Consider the following 16,271-nt stretch of genomic DNA (forward strand, 5'->3'; position numbering starts at 1 on the left):
AATCTAGTTTTACAACATTTTCTTCACCCAGCCCCCAGCCCCAGGCAACCACCGATCTGTTTTTTATCTACTATAAACTTGTCTTTTTTGGGCATTTCGTATAAGTGGAATAATACAATATATGGTCTTCTCTGTTGGGCTTCTTTCATTGGACATGTCTTTGAGGTTCATCTCTTTTTTGTTGTTAAGTCCTTACGTGAGGATATTTTTTTGCTTTGATTTTTAGAGAGAGTGGAAGGGAGAAAAGGAGGGGAAGAGAGAGAGAGAGAGAGAGAGAGAGAGAGAGAGAGAGAGCGGTGGAGGGGGTGGGGGAGGAAGGAGGCATCGATGAGAGATACATATCGATTGGTTTGCTTCCTGCAGTTGCCCTGACCAGTACTGGGAATGGAACCTGCAACCCAGGTACATACCCTTGACAGGGGATTGAACCCACCACCCTTTGGTGTGCGGGCCGAGGCTCTAACAATGGAGCCATACTGGCCAGGGCAGTATTTTGTTCCTTTTTAATTCTGATTGGTACCCCAGTTTATGACTGCCACAGTTTGTGCCTCCATTCACTTGTTGGGGTGTTGGTACTTGTTGGGGTGTTGGTTTGGCTGTTTCAGCGCTGCCGTGAACACTGGAACCTAGGTCTTTGTGAGGACACCTGTTTTCAGTCTCTTAGGGAGCTGCCTAGGCTTGGAATTGGCGGGTCATGAGGTATTTTTGTTTTAACTTTTTAAGAAACTGCCAAACTTGTCCAGTGCGGCTGTACCATTTTACATCCCCAATCATGTATAAGGGTCCCAGTTTCTCTTTATCTTTACCAACACTTGTTGTCTGTTGTTTTTATTACGGTCATTTAATGGCTGTGCAGTGATGTCTCATGGTTTTGATATGTATTTGCCTAATGATGTTGAATACATTTTCATGTGCTCATTTTTCTTCTATGTCTTATTTAGTGAAATATCTAGTACTCATATCTTTTTTTCATTTCCTCCTATGCCTTTTTAAAAAATAACAATTTATGACACATTGAAAACCACACTTAAGTGATTTATTATATTCATAAGGTTGTGCAACATTCACCCCAATCAACTTTAGAATATTTTTATCCTCCAAAAGGAGACCCTTGCCCATTAGCAGTCACTCCCTATTTGCCACCAATCTTCCCAGCCCTGGGCAACCACTGATGTACTTTTTGTCTGTATCAGTGGCCAAATCTGGACATTTCATGTAAATGGAGTCAGGCGATACGTGGTCCCTTTACGATTGGCTTATTTCAAGATTCATACATGTGGTAGCATAAATCAGTACTTCATTTCTTTTTACTGCTGGGTGGTAGTCCATTGTATGGAACGGGGAATACCACATTTTGTTTTTCTGTTTATCAGTTGATGGACATTGGGGTGGTTTCTACTTTTTTGGCTACTATGCTGCTATGAACATTCCTATACAAGCTGCTCTTTCCCCGCCTCATTGATGAGGATTAAAAAGGCATTTAAATTCTGTAAGCCATTGACATGGTGCACTAGCTAGATTCCAGGTCACTGGGGTGGGTATTCTTGCCTTGTTCCCCATGCTGGGGGGTGGGGAGCACGCAGGACCAACACTTTCCTATCTTCATTGTCTTCCTCCTGTATCTCCGTCACCTCAGTCGGAAACCCCGACATCATCTTGGACTGGTGCCCTGTCTCTTCAGCATCTGCCACGCCTTGGTCTCCCTTTTGCATACTCCCCACTCCTTACGGGACTCACCCAAGTCCCCTCCTGTCCCCGCTCCATCTGCAGGTGGTGTCCTCATAGGCTCCCTGGATGTCAGAGGGCTCTTTCTAAAACACACCCCTTCTCTGGTTAAAGGTTTAGTGACCCCCTCTTGCCTCCTTGGCATAGTACAGTCCCCTGAGCCTGTCACCAGTTGCCTTTGAGTGACCTGGCTCCTCTCCACCTCTCTGGCCTCACCCTTTACCACCTGCCCTGTGTGCTCATCTGGTGAGCTCCTGAGAGGGCCTCCTCTCCCACCTTGTGTGCTTCTGTCCGTCCACTGTCTGGAGTCTTTTCTCTCCTGCTTCTCGGACTCCTACTCATGTGTTTCATGTCTGCTTCATTTACTCAGCACATGTGTACTGACCGTCTGCTCTGGGCCAGGCACTTTGCTCAGTGCTGGGTTACTGTGCTGCCAATGTCCCCATTTCCCTTGTGAGAGAGAATGATGAACACTGAAAATTAATTGTCAAGATAAGTTTTGATGGAGATGTACAGGGCCATCCTGGAGGCCCTTCCTGATGCTCTTACCTCTGAGGTCCTCCACGTGCCCCTTCCAAGCATCTGTCAAAGCCTGTCGTCCTCCGTGAGGACAGACCCAGCCTCACCTGCTCCCTCTTCCATTTAGCACTCCGGGGGGGTGGGGCTTGTTTCTGTTTTTCGTCTCTGTATCCTCGTGGGCAGGTGCAGACCTGGCATACTTCTTTGTTGACTGAGTGAGTGAGCAAATGAATGGCCTGTTACTTCCATGTACCCGTGAAAACTTGTGACCCGTGTTTCTTTTCAGAAGAGTCCTTCTGATGTCTTGGTTCTGCTTCTCGCTCTGATCTCCAGGTCTCTCTCCTGCTGGGTGAGCCGTTCTTTACCACCAGCCTGTTGCCATGGCACAATCTGTACTTCTGGTACGTGCGGACTGCCCTGGACCAGCACTTGGGGCCCGGCGCTGTGGTGATGCCCCAGGCTGCCTCGCTGCACGCTGTGGTCGTGGAGTTCAGGGTAGGCTGCCCAGAGGTTTTTTGCAGATGGGTCAGGGGTGCCTTGCTTTCTTGCAAAGACCTGGGTGTCGATGGTGGTCCTCAGATCTGTGTGATTTGGCCTCTGCTTTTCTGTTTCAACACCTGCTGGGCTGAACAGAAGACGCCTGTCCTTTTTAAAATGCAGTAATTTGACATCTGAAATGGAATTGGCTATGTGTTGTCATTGTACAATATGGCTTATCAGGATAATTAAAATATATAAATTAAGGGTTTCAGAAGACGTGCTGTGCAGCTTGCTCTGCTCTCATTAGGAGTCCAGGCTGCACTTGTTAAAAGCCTTTTGAGATGGGAGAGTCACCTTTATGTGAGAAAAAATTGAAAAGCTTCATTTTAATTTTCTCATCAAAGCAGAGCCACAGTCACAAAGTCATTTTGGGAAAGGCATTTTTATTAAAAGGGTTTTAAAATGCTTTTAACCTGAAATGTCGAGTGAACCTCACTTGATATTTCTTTGATTAGAATGACTTTGTCCATTGGTAGCTGAGTGACCCCATCGCTTTACTTTCTGGGTGTTTCTTCTGTGTTATTTGTTTACCGATGAGATTTCCACGTGAATTCTGGTGTTCATGGCCAAAGGAGGAATGTGGAGAGTGATGCTCATCTCCAGACAAAAATCCAGGAGACAGAGGGCACAAAGTTGACTGGTCTGAGGGCTTCTGGTCCCCTCTCTCCTGTTCTCACGCTCTGTTTATTGGTATAGAGCCTTATAGATTTCTTCCTGAAGAAAATGGTGTTCAGCAAGAAACTCCAGCCCAGTAGCTCTGGCCAGTTGTCTCCTTGTGGGAGAGGACTTGGGGTCACGTCACAGAACTGTCCTCAATTTTGGGGGGTCTCTTCTGGGCCCCCAACCTTGGGTGTCTCTTCTAGGCATGTGAAAACAGCACGATGTGCCTAAGGTTTGGGGCCGGGGCCATCCCAGCTTGACCTCGCTGCCCCTCCTTATCTTGTTGCCACACTTCCCTGAGGCCCCGGTGGTGCAGACGTCAGGGTTCCCTGGCAGAGGGTGTCAGTGAAGACTGTGCCTTCCTCGTAGGACCTGTGGCGGATCCGGAGTCCCTGTGGCAACTGTGAAGGCTTTGATGTGCACATCATGGATGACATGATCAAGGTAGGTGGGGCTGCAGCTCCCACCCACAGTGTCCCTCCCACCCACTCCCCATCATCACAGGCCTCTGACAGGGACGCCTGGCTTCGGTGGAGAGACATGGGTTGGGCAGTGTGAGCAGCGTGCGGAGAGCTCCTCTGTTGGGGGCAGGTGTGTCTGTTCTGCTTGGTTCGTCATGAGCTTTAGTCTGAGAGCCATTGTGCCTCAGGGTCTAGTACTAAGCCATCCTTGGCCCCGCACTCTACCCCCTGAGTCAGAATCGGTTGCCTGCCATACATGCCCTGCTCAGGGATTGAACCCACAACCTAGGTATATGCCCTGACTGGGAATTGAACCAAAACCTTTTGGTGTAGAGGACAATGCTCTAACAGCCACCCGGCCAGGGCTCTGTTCACATTTTTCTACAATGACTGTGGGTTGTTCACATAAATACACTTTTTGAAGTAAATAAATCTACCAGATATTTTCAGTTTGCATCTTACCTACCCCTCCACAGTTAACCACGGACTGTTCCATGCTTCTAGAAATCTGCTTTGTGCTGTGTCACCGCACACTCTAGCCTCCTCTGACCACTTCTTAGGCTCCTTCTTGGCCTCTCCCATCCTTTTCATCCCCTAAGCTGTCATGTGTTCTAGGTGCCCCTCAGGCCCCTGTCCTTACCAGTCCCTGCCCCCTCTCTGCTGCAGGCTAATGTTTGCATTTGTCCTGAGCCCAGACCAAATAGCTAAGAGCAGTGGACTCTCCATGGAGATGCCCTCAGGCACTCTGACCTTGATGCTTCCAAATTCCCATGCTCTTTCCCATCCCCAGCCTGGCCTCTTCCAGGGCTCCCATCCTCTGCCTGGCACCATTTCATACCCAGGTGCCAGACACTGGGCTCAGGGCCTGGGCGTCCTCCCACACAAGTCCTCGCCTTCCCTTGCACTTGGTCGTCAGGTTCCATAACCATCAGGTCATCAGTGAGCCCCCAGACCGGTTTTATTTCCCTGCTGCTGCTCTGGTCTGGGCCACTCCCTCTCCTCTGTGACTATGCAGCCGCCTGCCTCCGCCCCTCAGCCATCCCCCACTTGGAGCTCAAAAAAACCTGTAGATCTGAATATGGCCCTGCCTACTCATGTGGGAAAACCTGTGAGGCTCCCTGTCCCCTCCCCCTGCAGAGTCACCCCTTCAGAGTCACTGACCGCTGCTGCTAGGCCTGCTCTCTCCTCAGTTTTGTCCACTCTCCTTGCAGCCAACTCCTGTGTGACCTTAGGAGGCAACTCCGAGGTCCCCACTCCAGGCAGCTCTCTTGCCCAGCCCTGTCTCTGAGGGAGGTCAGTGCTCCTCGGGCACCATGGTTGCTTGTCTCTGCGTTGTCTAGACTGGGATCCTCACGTGGGGGTGATCTGTCAGCTGAAGTGCTTAGTAAGGGCCACTAACAGGCGAGTGTCCAAGCACCAGGTGTTGTCATCAGTGTAGACATTTGGTCCTCAAAGTAGCTTGTGAGATAAGCAGTGTCATCCCATTTTACAAAGGGAGAAAGTGAGCCCTAGAGAGGTGAAGTGACTTGCTGGGGAGACAGCTCATGAATGGCACAGGGAACAGGGAAGCCAGGGGTCTGTGAGGACCCACTGCCCCATGAGACTGTGGCATTTACCCTGAGGGACTGGTCCATGGAGGCGAGGGGCCACTGGCCTGGACCCGGGAGGTGGGGACATGAGCCCTTTACCCCGGGGGCAGCCCGGCCCTGTCTCTGCAGAGCCTCGAATCTCCTTCCCTTCTCAGCATGCCTTGGACTTCAGGGAGAGCAAGGAGGCTGAGCCCCACCCGCTGTGGGAGTACCCGTGCCGCAGCCTCTCCGAGCCGCAGCAGATTCTGACCTTTGACTTTCGGCAGCCAGTCCCCCCGCAGCCTGTCCGTGCTGAGGGCTCCATCGAGCTGACGAGGTGAGTGTTGGCTCCTGGGTGGCAGTGTTGGAAGGAAATGAGGAGGTGGGGAGTGCCTGCTTTCTGTGTAGCAGTTACTGCCCATGTGGCTAACCACTTGGCCTTCCTTGTCTCAGCCTTGCCCTTCTTGGTCTGAAGTGGCCCTGAGTGTGTAGAGGGTCCCCACAGCCTCTGGGTAGGAGGCAGTGCCAAAGTGGTCTTTGCTTTTCCCTCTGCATATCAGTCTCCCTTTGAGCTAACAGCATGTTGGATCACAGCTGCAGAGAAATGTGAATTTGGTTGCTATGGTTACCCATTGGACCATTTTTCTCCTGGGAACTAAAGCAGGTTAGGAATTGGTGAGGGCACTCATTGTGAGGCATGGCCAGGCCCACCCAGCTCAGCTCCCTGCATGGGAGGAGCTGCTGCTCCCAGAGGAAGAGCGCCCTGGGTGCAGCCCTGAGCCCAGGGCCCTCTGGGGCTCCTCTGACGAGGGGAGGCAGGCGGAGACCATCTGGCCTGCCATCCAGGCTATCAGGAGGGTTCTTCCAGCACGCGGTGCCGGGGCTGTGCTCCGAGCCTCTGGACCGAGCCTTTCTGTGACCGCAGGCTAAGGAGGCTGGTCTTGGGTTTGCCCTGCCCCGCCCCGCCCCGGGCTTACCTGAATACGTGGCCAGGCTGTGAGGAGTGAGGGGCGCTTTGGGTTGTGGCTTTCTTGTTCAGCATTTTACTGAGTGGCTTTTAGTCAGGCAGAGTGTCAAGAGCCTCCTGACTGGGCAGGTGGGCGTGGGGAAGAGCAGAGGTTTCTGGAAAGCAGAGGGGAGCCATGGCCATGCTCACCCATCCCTTGCGGTGCTGTTTCTGTTTGACCAAATATCCCCCTCCCCCAGGCCTGGGAGGAGCCACGGGGCTGTCCTGTGGATGGAATACCACCTGACCCCGGACAGCACCATCAGCACCGGCCTGCTGAAGCCCGCAGAGGACAAGGTACCGCTGTGCACCTGGGCCCAGAGCGGCCGACCCTGAGAGCCGGTGCTGCTCGGGGGGCCACACCGCCACGGTGCTCTGGGTGTTCCTGGGACACGGTCAGCCGGATGGGAACCTGGTCTGAGCAGAAGCTTCCCACCTCGAGCGTTTAGCAGGGGAGGCTGGCCAGAAGAGGGCTTAGCTGCCGGCCACCCTCACCGCCTTCTGCTTCTCCTGCTGCAGGGATACTGTTGCTGGAACCCACACTGCAAGCAGGCCGTGTACTTCTTCAGCACCATGCTGGACCCCAGAGTGCCTCTGGGAGGCCCGCAGACAGTCAGCTACACGGTGGAGTTCCAGCCCCTCACTGGAGATGTCGCCATGGATTTCACACTCGCAGATGCCCTGGGTGATGGGCATGGACTGACCCTCCCTTAAGAAATAAAGTGGCCACAGAAGCTCCGGGCTCTGAATGGTGTGGCTCTCTGGGAAGAAAGTTGAAGGTGCCTCTCCTTTCAGGCCCCAGCACAGTTTCTGGGTATGGAGACCTCTCCCCTTTTTCATTTCACACTGCTGGTTCCTCGCGCCAGGTGTGCCAGGCAGCACGGGCTGCTGGCTGATTTGAAGCCGGGGAGGGGGCAGAGAGCCCACTCTCAGTGGTTCTGATGTGCTCAGAGAGCTCTACGGCTTCAGAACCACTTCTGGGCCTCATGTGCTGAGGCGGCTGGCTGCCCGTGGTGGTCGCCAGCCTGGCCAGTGCCCTGGGACTTCTGCCTGGCTCTGGCTAGGAGGAGTTTCCAGGGGCCGGGATGCTGACTCATGGCTGGCCTGAGGACCGGGCTCTGGCCCTTTCACTCGATGGGTAATGTCACCAAGCCTCTAGCTTTAGGGTGCAGCACCAGCAGGTGACCAAACCTGACCACGGACACCAGGCTGCTGTTCAGAAGACAGGGAGGAGGCTGTTCCCAAGCAGTTCCTGAGACGCAGAACCAGGAAGCCAGCTGCCAGGAGAGGGCGCCAGGAGGTACCACCCTTTCCGCGTGCCCCCCTCTTGCAGAAGGACCTCACACCACCTCCGAAGCCTGGGCAGATGAGTACACTGCTTCTCCCCCTGACCCTCAAAATGCCCTTTTGCTGTTCACCACCTGCCCCAGCTTGGGTCCGGCCCCAGCTTGTTGCTCAAATAAGTGAAGAACACCAGCCTTGAGCCTCACAGTTTTATTTTCTCCTTGTGATCCATCCTTCCTTTCAGCACCAGTAAAGGAGAAAAACACCTCTCTTTTCAAAATATTTTATCAGGTGAAAGATTGTTTTTCTTCTAGGGAAGAATCGTCTGGATATATATTTGATAATGTTTTTACCAAAACCTTAGGTGTGCTTACCATATAAAACCCCTAATGTCCCATGAGGATACAATACAGAAAAAAAATACAGAAATTAAAAAAGTCTTTTTTTTTTCTTTTTTAAAACAGTATTTCTAAATCTCAGCAAGTTAATACAATAGTTAAAAAGCATCAAGATTAATATTCATACTTAAAACTTAAGGTGGTTTGGACAAATGAAATGACCATTTCCTTCCCAAGCTGGCCCTGCCTCCTGGCTTCTCTGGAGGAGGCTGGGTCCTGGGCAGGTTCGGGACCTTGATTGGGGATTTGGGTAACCTCCCTGCCCACCCCCCCCCCCCAGGCCAAACACACAGAATATGAGATCCTGGCAATGATTCTTTTCTTTTTAAAAATTAAAATGGCAAAGTCTGGCTTGTGCACGGCCCCTGGAGTCCACAGGCTTCAAGAAACGTGTGGTTGGGTGATGGCGGCCTCGGTACTGAGGAGTTGCTAGGGGAGCTGGGAGGTGGTACACCAGGGCCGGCTGTAGAGGCGACCTTGTTAGGACAGGAAGTGACTGAGGCACAGGGAGGTATGACTTGCCTAAGGCCGCCCTGTGAGAAGAGAGAAGCATGTGCCCCTGCACAGTGGCCCCCATCCAGCTGCCCTGGGAGGGAGGCAACCCGAGGGCTGGGCGCCATGAGGTTTCTCTGCTTCAGGAGCCCTCGCCTGTCTCCCCTGCGCTCCTGGGTACTCTGCCAAGCTGCAGCCCGGGGTCCTTGGCTCAGCCCCACCACCTAGGCATTGTGCCTGCCCAGTAGGACCCTCCCTGTGTGAGTAGATTCCTGGACGCTCCTGGGAGTAGGGGCACCGCAGAGCTCAGGTGGGACTGTGTCCTCAGCGGCGAGGAGCCCCTCATGGCTCTGGACCCCAGGGGCAGGGCTGGGAAGTATTGAAGCCCTCAGCTCTGCCACTGCCCTGGCCAGGTGGGTATATAGCTTGTCCACTCCCAGCACAGGACCTGACCTCTGGCTGGCTGCTTGGACCCCTCTTGGTCCCTCTTGCAGCTCAGTGGGAGACAAGGCACAGTGTCAGCGCACCGACACCAGAGGGTCTTAGTATGCTTCCCAGCCTTGCTGGGCAAAGCTGGCTTCAAGCAAGGTGGGCACAGGTCAGCGTGCTGTGAGAAGGGGAGACAAGTGGGGGTTGTCAAGAACAGTCCCCTGAGCCAGGGAAGCTTCACACTGGAAATGGACACAGCTTCTCTGTGTGACTGTAGGGAGCGTCCCCAGGTGTTTATAAAGGCAGGTGGGCGGAGGCAGTGCTGCCATGCGGTGATGAGCTGCAGGCCTCACCTATAGGCTTTGCCACGCCCAGTGCCTGGGTGCCCGGGGCTGGCCCTGGGCACCTAGTGGCAGAGTGGGCATCTATGTGCCTAGATGCCGACCGGTACCACTCCTCGTCCTGTGCAAGCAGTGGCCCCTGACCTTGCCACCTGCAGCGTGCACACTGGTGGGGGGGGGGGGGGCAGGTCGTCCTCTGCACTAGGGCCCCAGGGTCACTTGAGGGTGGGTCTGACGGTCAGAGCTGCAGCCGTACCCAGAGGCAGGCGGGCAGTTCCTGAGCTCCTCCAGCGTATGGATGAGGACAGTCCCAGGGAAGGATTGGTCCCAAACCAGCAGAGTGTCTGGAGGAGAGACGGGATCAGGCAGAAAGAGGAGGTGTTGGTTTTGGCAGAAGAGAAGCTATGCGTTTATCGTTTTCAAAATCAGCAGCCCCCTTTCCGCTGTGTCCGGGAGCTCCCCTCTCCCTGTAGAATGGTGCTCTCCTCAGCCTCCGGTTTCCTCTGAGAACGGGTCTCAGGCCAGGAGGGGCGCCGGTCTCAGGAAGAGCAGCGTTCTCCCCTGCAGTTTGCAGACCTTCTAACGTGAAGGGTTGTTCCTGGTCTTGACTCTTCCTGTTTTTCTTTTTAAAATGTAATCACCCTTGAATGCAAGATCCTGGGAAGAGCCCGGGCTTTGTGGTGACTGGACACAGCCCTCACGTCCCTGCTCAGGAGCCGACCCAGCTGCAGGCAGCGCGCGGGCGGCCCTGTGCCCAGGAATGCTTCTTTGGCTGGTTCTGATTGTGTTTGGAGTTTGGCCTTGGGTGAGGCCTGAGCAAGGGGTCTGAGTGACTATGGTGTGGCACATGACATGCGGGCAGCGAGCGTGCATGCGAGGGTGCGGGCATGCGAGACAACATGGCAGCAGACAGAAAATAATGAAACCCTGGACGAAGCTTGAGAAAAGATACAAAGAGTACAGAAACCCGGTTCTCCTACTAACCCACGGGTTACAAACTAGGTTGTGCTGTAGATTTGTAGAAAATCACGTTTTGAAAGAATGGCACTGGTTGGGTAGCTAGGGCTCCTCGAGCTGACCTGACTCCTGTTCGCAGCTGGTGCCCAGAGGTGCAGGGCAGCACTGGTTTGCAGCTCCCCCAGGGATGACCTCGGCTCCTCCAGCCCCTGCCCTCTCCCTGGCACTGCTGCCGGAGGGGGACGTGGCCAGAAAGGGGCTTTGGCTCAAAGGACTAGCAGAGGCCAGACTGCTGTGATGACTTGGCTGGTCTATGCCTCCTCATCCCCCGTAGACACCATCAACCGCATGGCCACCGGGAGGTGGTCGGTCAGGCCGGACAGCTGAGTGATGAAACTGAACTCTTCCACCTCCTGGAGTTGGGGGAAGAGAAGCATCCAGATTAGACGCAAAGGACACCACGCAGAGGCAAGAGTGGGTTCTGGGCTGGGGCTGGCGGGTCTTCCTAAGGGCAGAGGGGTGGGAGGATCTCCAGGGCCCCAAAGGTCTCTTGGGCTGGCGCAGGTCTCACTTTCAGAGGTGAGCTCAGTGCTGTTGAGGGGTACAGGGTTCAGGGTCCCCTCCCTCTGGGCATGGCCCGGCTGCCCGACCCCAGACTCACAGCCTTCCAGTCCGGGCACAGCCCCTCCTCTGCGTACAGCATGTAGTCGATGCGCCTGCCGTTGCCCTTCAGCACATCCTTGCGTCCCTTCTGGCCCGCCCCCGACGTCTTGCTGACGGGGAAGGCGAGGTACTCCCGGCGTCCCTCCTCGCTCTCCAAGACCCTGCGCGTGCAAACAGGAGGCAAGCTGAGCCCCCGCCCCCGCCCAGGCCCCAAGTCGTGAGTGTGGAGCCAGGTTCTCATCCCGAGAGAGGCAGGTCAGACCACACTCCTGTGCTAACAGCTTTCTTCCTTGTGGGCACCAAAAAGGATGGGGGGGGGGGGGGGGAACTGAGTCTGAGGCTGCACGTTCCTGACAAACCATCCCGGAACACCCCATGTCTTCCTCGGGCTGGCCGGCACTCGCTTGCTCTTTCTGAACTGGGAGTTTGGCTGTGGCTACAGCTTGGACCCTGTGCAGCCCAGAGACTGTACCTGAGTCGGGGACAGAACTGCCTGTCCCCTCTGCATATCAGGGTTCTGCTCTGAGCCATTAGGGTCCCCTTTGGGGGAACTTGGTCTTTACAGTGAACCTCAGGGACCCTTCTCAGGAAGACCTCAGAACCCCATGACTTGTTTCAGGTTCAGGGGGTAGTAGGTAGCCAGGAAAGCACCCAGGCCCCCATCCTAGGGCTGGACTCTAGTGTCAGTCTGTCCCTGAGCAGCTGTGCCAAACCTCAGAGCTTCCATTTCCTCTGATACAAGAATGATTGCTGTGAGCCCCGGGACCAGGGGACCAGGAGTGCCAAGAAAGTAATAACGGGATGTGACTATCCTCCTGTTCCTCAGAGGAAGGAAAATGACTTGGGTGCTTAAGTGCTAGCCAAGGTTCTACAGGGAGACCAGGATGCTCGGGTGGGGTGTTAACACCCTGAATCCAGGTCTCCTGACTCCCTGTCTGCCATCTGTCCTGCCAGGTGGAGTCAGCACCCGTGGGGAGGAGCCTTCATGGGAGGCTGTCTCAGAGGCAGGTGCAGGCCGATGCCAGGGGCAGAGTGGCAGCCACTGAGAGACCCTGGATGGGTAGAAGGGGCACCTGGACAGGTACAGCCAGCAAACATGGGTTTCTATAAGGTCGTTATCAGCATTGAGATAAATAATACTAATGGCTGCAGAACATTGGTACCTCTCAGAAATATAATCCATTACTGTCCTTTGCTTTTGGTAATTAATTCCAGCATCAGTGATCTGCGAGTTACTGATAGTCATTTTTTAATCATCAGCTCATAAAAAGATAATTTTCTCGGCATAGGATGATGTTTCAAATTTAGTCTGTAATCTAATTAATTGGCTCAAATTAGCTGCAAGGAGCCATTGCCGTGACTCTGTGCAGTCTCGGGCTGTAAATTATAAATTGGTTCTGCCGCTGGCTTCTCGAACGTGTCCTTTGTGGATGTGTCATTGGGTTCAAGAATGAAGTTTGGTTGCAATGGAGCCGTCTCTACTTTGAAAATAACTGGCTTACTCATGCGTTAGCTTTGCTTGTATTTTTATTTGCCTAATCGGCGGCGAACAGTTGCTGGGCTCCCTGGAGCAGGTGTCATCCCCGTGGACGACATGGCTCTTTGGCAGCCGTGAGTCTTGCCCTGGAAAAATTCTGGTCCCTTTTCCTGTGCTTGGCAGGGCCCCCAGTCAGGCTCCCAAGGCAGACAGGGGTTGGGATTGGGCTGGCTCTTGTAGAGTGAGCCAGGACTGCAGGTGTCGGAAACACCGCCTCAGGACCCCACGCCTACTTTGGGGCTTCTCCGTAAGGCCTCCAGGGCCTCCACCCGCCCCAGCTCTGTCCTTGAGGCTCTCAGGGGCTTCCTTCTCTCCCCTGCCCTGATTATAGCCATCTCCCCACAGCTGAGTCGGGGCTGAGTGCTCAGCCCAGAACCCGGTGCGCCTGGCCCCACCACAGCGGGGTGCTTACTTTTGTAGGTTTTCAGGGGAGCTCACATCCTCATCGTTTATGCCATCCTGGTCCAGCATGGTACCTGGGGACAAGGGGTGAGAGCTGTCACTGCAGGGAGGAGCCAGCCAGCCCCGGGTGTCCCAAATCCCCCAGGGCTGGGGTCTTGGGAGCAAGTCCTGGAGGTCCCTTTAAGAAGCACGTGGGGAGCCCGGGCTTGGTGCAGTGTCAGGTCTCAGCATGGTGGGCTCCTCGCCTGCCCCAGTTCCCCTCTACCCACATTGCCTGCCCCCAGCGCCAGCTCACCGATTGCCCATGGCTTCTCCTCGCCAGGCCCCTGGCGGCAGGGGTCCTTGTAGCGTGTAAACAGGGAGTGCTGCTGCTCCAACTTGTCGTCTGCAGGGAGGGAGAGAGGCAGGCTCAGAGAGGGAGGGGACCCACCCTGCGTCCAGTTTGTCCTGCTAACTCGTGAAGCTGGAGGGCCTTTCTGAGACCGCGGGGAGGGAGGGCAGGTCACTGAGTGGACCTGATTGGATGAAACCCCTTCTGACAGCCTCTTCCTATATGTGCTGGGTCCCCACCCTCACTCAGGGGGATCTGAGGAGCACCCAGCATTCGGAGCTGGTGTCAGTCATGTGACAAATGAGGGGCCCCAGGGCTGCAGTAGGGGGCATGTGTTACATGGTGGGTACCTTCTCACAAACCTTTGAGTTGCCACCCTTGGGATGCCTTCCTGGCCGTGAAGAAACAGCCGTCAGCAAGTGAAGGCACCACCCTGTGCACCCTGAGGGTTAGGGCCATGTCGCTCGCCCATCCTCCATTTCTGCTAAGGCTCTGGCCAGAGTGGAAGGAGCCTGGGAGCCCAGTGGAAGGAGCCTTGGGGGAAGCTCAGAGCCACCCCAGTTCCCAGGAGGTCCCTGGGATGAGCACGATCATCAGATTCACAGATCAGATATTTAAATCAATTGTTTAACATTTCACCCATGATGAACTTTGAGTCTAATGGTTTTAAGGCATGATTTCAGGGTTCAGTTCCCAGTCCCACAACTTCACTGGCTGTGTAACCTTGGACTATTATAGTTACTCCACCTTTCGAGGTCTCAGCTTCCTCTTCCATACCATATGGATGACTACAGTGCCCACTCTTGGGGTTGTTAATGAGACTTAAATGGCACAGTTGGCCCATGACCAACCATTAGAATTATGCCTGGTGCAAAGTAAGGGCTGAATAAAGACTCGGTGAGTGTATTAGCTGACTCGTCCTTAAGTCTGAATTTCGGAGACTCCAAGCCTTTCCTTCACAGGTTCGTTTTTAGGGCAATCTTGTCTCCAGCAAGGAGGCTTCTGAGCTTTCGAGGCAGAGTGTGGGTGCTTCTCATTCCAGGATTTCTAGGGGGCAGAGACATCGCAGTCTTGCTAGCATCCCACCCACATGCTCACAAGGAGCAGGAAGCTCTTCGAGCTGCCTGTGTTGCTCGCTGTGCCTAGAACCCCCACTCTCCCCCAGTAGCCAACCTGAATGAGGGGGGACCCAGCCTCACCGGAGGAGCAGTTGTCAAAGTTCAGATCTCCACAGACGACGTCAAACGCCACCAGCTCCTCGGGGTTGGCTGTGCTGGACGAGGAGGTAGATTTTCGGAAATCAGCCAGCCATTCCAGAAGCATGTCCAGCTGCTCGCACCGGACGGCGCTGTCTTCTACGGAGCAGAACCACAGAGACCGCAGTGATGATGAAGCTGCAGCCAGGCCCCAGGAAAGACCCTCCACCCCCAACAAGTTTGGGCCGCCAGACCCTACCTTCCGGGGCGTGCAGGTGTGTACAGGTGATGTACCCGACAATTCTTTGGTCCTGAGGTGTGCTTCCCACCTGCACCTGTGGAGGAGGAGGCGAGGTGTCGGTGGGGAGCACATTGCTCCGAGCACAAAAGGACACTGACAACACTGCCCCCAACGAGGTGAGATCCTTACGGACCCAGCTCTGTTGGCTTCTGGCTAGACTTGGGAAGGAATAGCACATGTCCTGTTTCCAGAATCTCCTGGTTTAGTGCGTGAGGCAGATGCATAAAGAAATGGCAGCTCCACTCTTCCCCAGACCTCAGTCCACACCTCCTGTTCATTCCCCTTCACGAGTTGGAGTACCCAGGGGAGGCATAGGGTCGGCAGCACTGCCCCGACTCTGTGCCCAACCGCAGATGACCCTGGCAGGCTGAGTCCACAGGTTGGCATAATGATAACAGCATCTCAATGTAAAGCACAACTCAAAATGGCCCCCGTGGTGACCTGATACAAGCCTGAGCCCTTGTTGGGAGCTGTGGAGAGAGGTGAGAAGCGGCCCTCCCCACAGCTCAGCTGCTCAAGGCTGAAACGGGTGGGTCCCTCCCAGGCCTGCTCCCCAGGACCATCTGTGGGCACCTTTGCTCCGAGGCCTCTGGTTGACTCAGCCTCTTCCTCTCTGGCCTTCCTCTTGCCTGAGCTTCTGCTGTCTGTCCCCAAAGTTCACCCATTCATTCTTGATTGGGTTTTCAATGATGACAAGACCCTGGACCCTAGAAACTGTCCCAGGAAGGTGACCATAGAAGCCAGGTCTGCAGGTCATGTAGCAGCCGGATGGGTGCACCTGGCATCCACCAAGAACAGTCCTGCCCATCCTGCAGCTAAGAGTGGCCTGAACTGGCTGCTACCACCGCCACGCCACGGTCCTCTACTCTGAGAGCCTCCAGGGCTTCCATCTCTGCCGTCAAAGTCAGATTGGCATTAATCTCCATATGGACTTAGGTGCCATCACACACCCTTAGCTTTCTGCAGCTCCTCATCCCCTTTCCCAGCCAGATGGAGACACACCTTTTCCCAGCGCCCTGCGGGGGACGGGCGGGAGGTGGGGGGGATATGTCTGTTTACTTGATAATGGGCCATACGGCCTGGGTTTGGAGCTCTTTATAAATTCAGGTTCACTTCTTGCCTGTATTCCAGAGCCAAGCTTTGGTCCAAAATTCTCTGCACTTTTGAAATGGCTCAAGAAATCCCATACCACTGATGTGTCTGTCCCGTTGCAAAAACACAATCCAGTTTTAAAGCCGTGATGCCCCATGTAAGGCCACACGGTGGCGCTCTCGCCCCTATGTTCCTTGGGCAATGACAGCCTCTTCCCTTTTCAATAATACTGCTGTGAGCACCCCCTGCTTCGTGCTTCTACATCTGTGAGGATTATACTAAAATTATACCCTGATTGGCCAGGGTCATGAGGCTCTGATGGCTGAGGCCAGTTCAAATCAGTTTGCTGCCCCCTCCCAATTTCTCCTT

The 16,271-nt window shown here is 54.5% G+C and overlaps 3 protein-coding genes across 5 annotated transcripts in view; 1 reads left to right on the plus strand and 2 right to left on the minus strand.

Moving 5' to 3' along the window:
- Nucleotides 1-8,043, plus strand: part of PRMT7 (protein arginine methyltransferase 7) — a 32,526-nt gene extending 24,483 nt beyond the window's left edge. For all 3 annotated transcript variants that reach the window (XM_084861043.1, XM_084861042.1, XM_084861044.1), the window contains exons 14-18: nucleotides 2,578-2,739; nucleotides 3,814-3,888; nucleotides 5,650-5,810; nucleotides 6,680-6,776; nucleotides 6,999-8,043. In XM_084861043.1, the coding sequence (XP_084717169.1) occupies nucleotides 2,578-2,739; nucleotides 3,814-3,888; nucleotides 5,650-5,810; nucleotides 6,680-6,776; nucleotides 6,999-7,193 (690 nt within the window). In that variant the 3' untranslated portion in view covers nucleotides 7,194-8,043. The remainder of the gene's footprint in view (nucleotides 1-2,577; nucleotides 2,740-3,813; nucleotides 3,889-5,649; nucleotides 5,811-6,679; nucleotides 6,777-6,998) is intronic.
- LOC311610140 (dipeptidase 2-like) overlaps nucleotides 1-16,271 on the minus strand; it is a 564,319-nt gene that overhangs the window by 244,459 nt on the left and 303,589 nt on the right. The gene's annotated exons all lie outside the window — the stretch shown is intronic.
- Nucleotides 8,476-16,271, minus strand: part of SMPD3 (sphingomyelin phosphodiesterase 3) — a 77,434-nt gene continuing 69,638 nt past the window's right edge. The window contains exons 4-9 of the mRNA XM_084861052.1: nucleotides 14,769-14,844; nucleotides 14,513-14,668; nucleotides 13,278-13,367; nucleotides 12,993-13,056; nucleotides 11,042-11,204; nucleotides 8,476-10,793 (exon numbers count right to left, since the gene is read on the minus strand). Coding sequence (XP_084717178.1) covers nucleotides 10,692-10,793; nucleotides 11,042-11,204; nucleotides 12,993-13,056; nucleotides 13,278-13,367; nucleotides 14,513-14,668; nucleotides 14,769-14,844 — 651 coding nt within the window. The 3' untranslated portion in view covers nucleotides 8,476-10,691. The remainder of the gene's footprint in view (nucleotides 10,794-11,041; nucleotides 11,205-12,992; nucleotides 13,057-13,277; nucleotides 13,368-14,512; nucleotides 14,669-14,768; nucleotides 14,845-16,271) is intronic.

Source organism: Pipistrellus hanaki, assembly GCF_964339955.1.
Source record: "Pipistrellus hanaki genome assembly, chromosome: 15".
Classification (NCBI taxonomy): domain Eukaryota; kingdom Metazoa; phylum Chordata; class Mammalia; order Chiroptera; family Vespertilionidae; genus Pipistrellus; species Pipistrellus hanaki.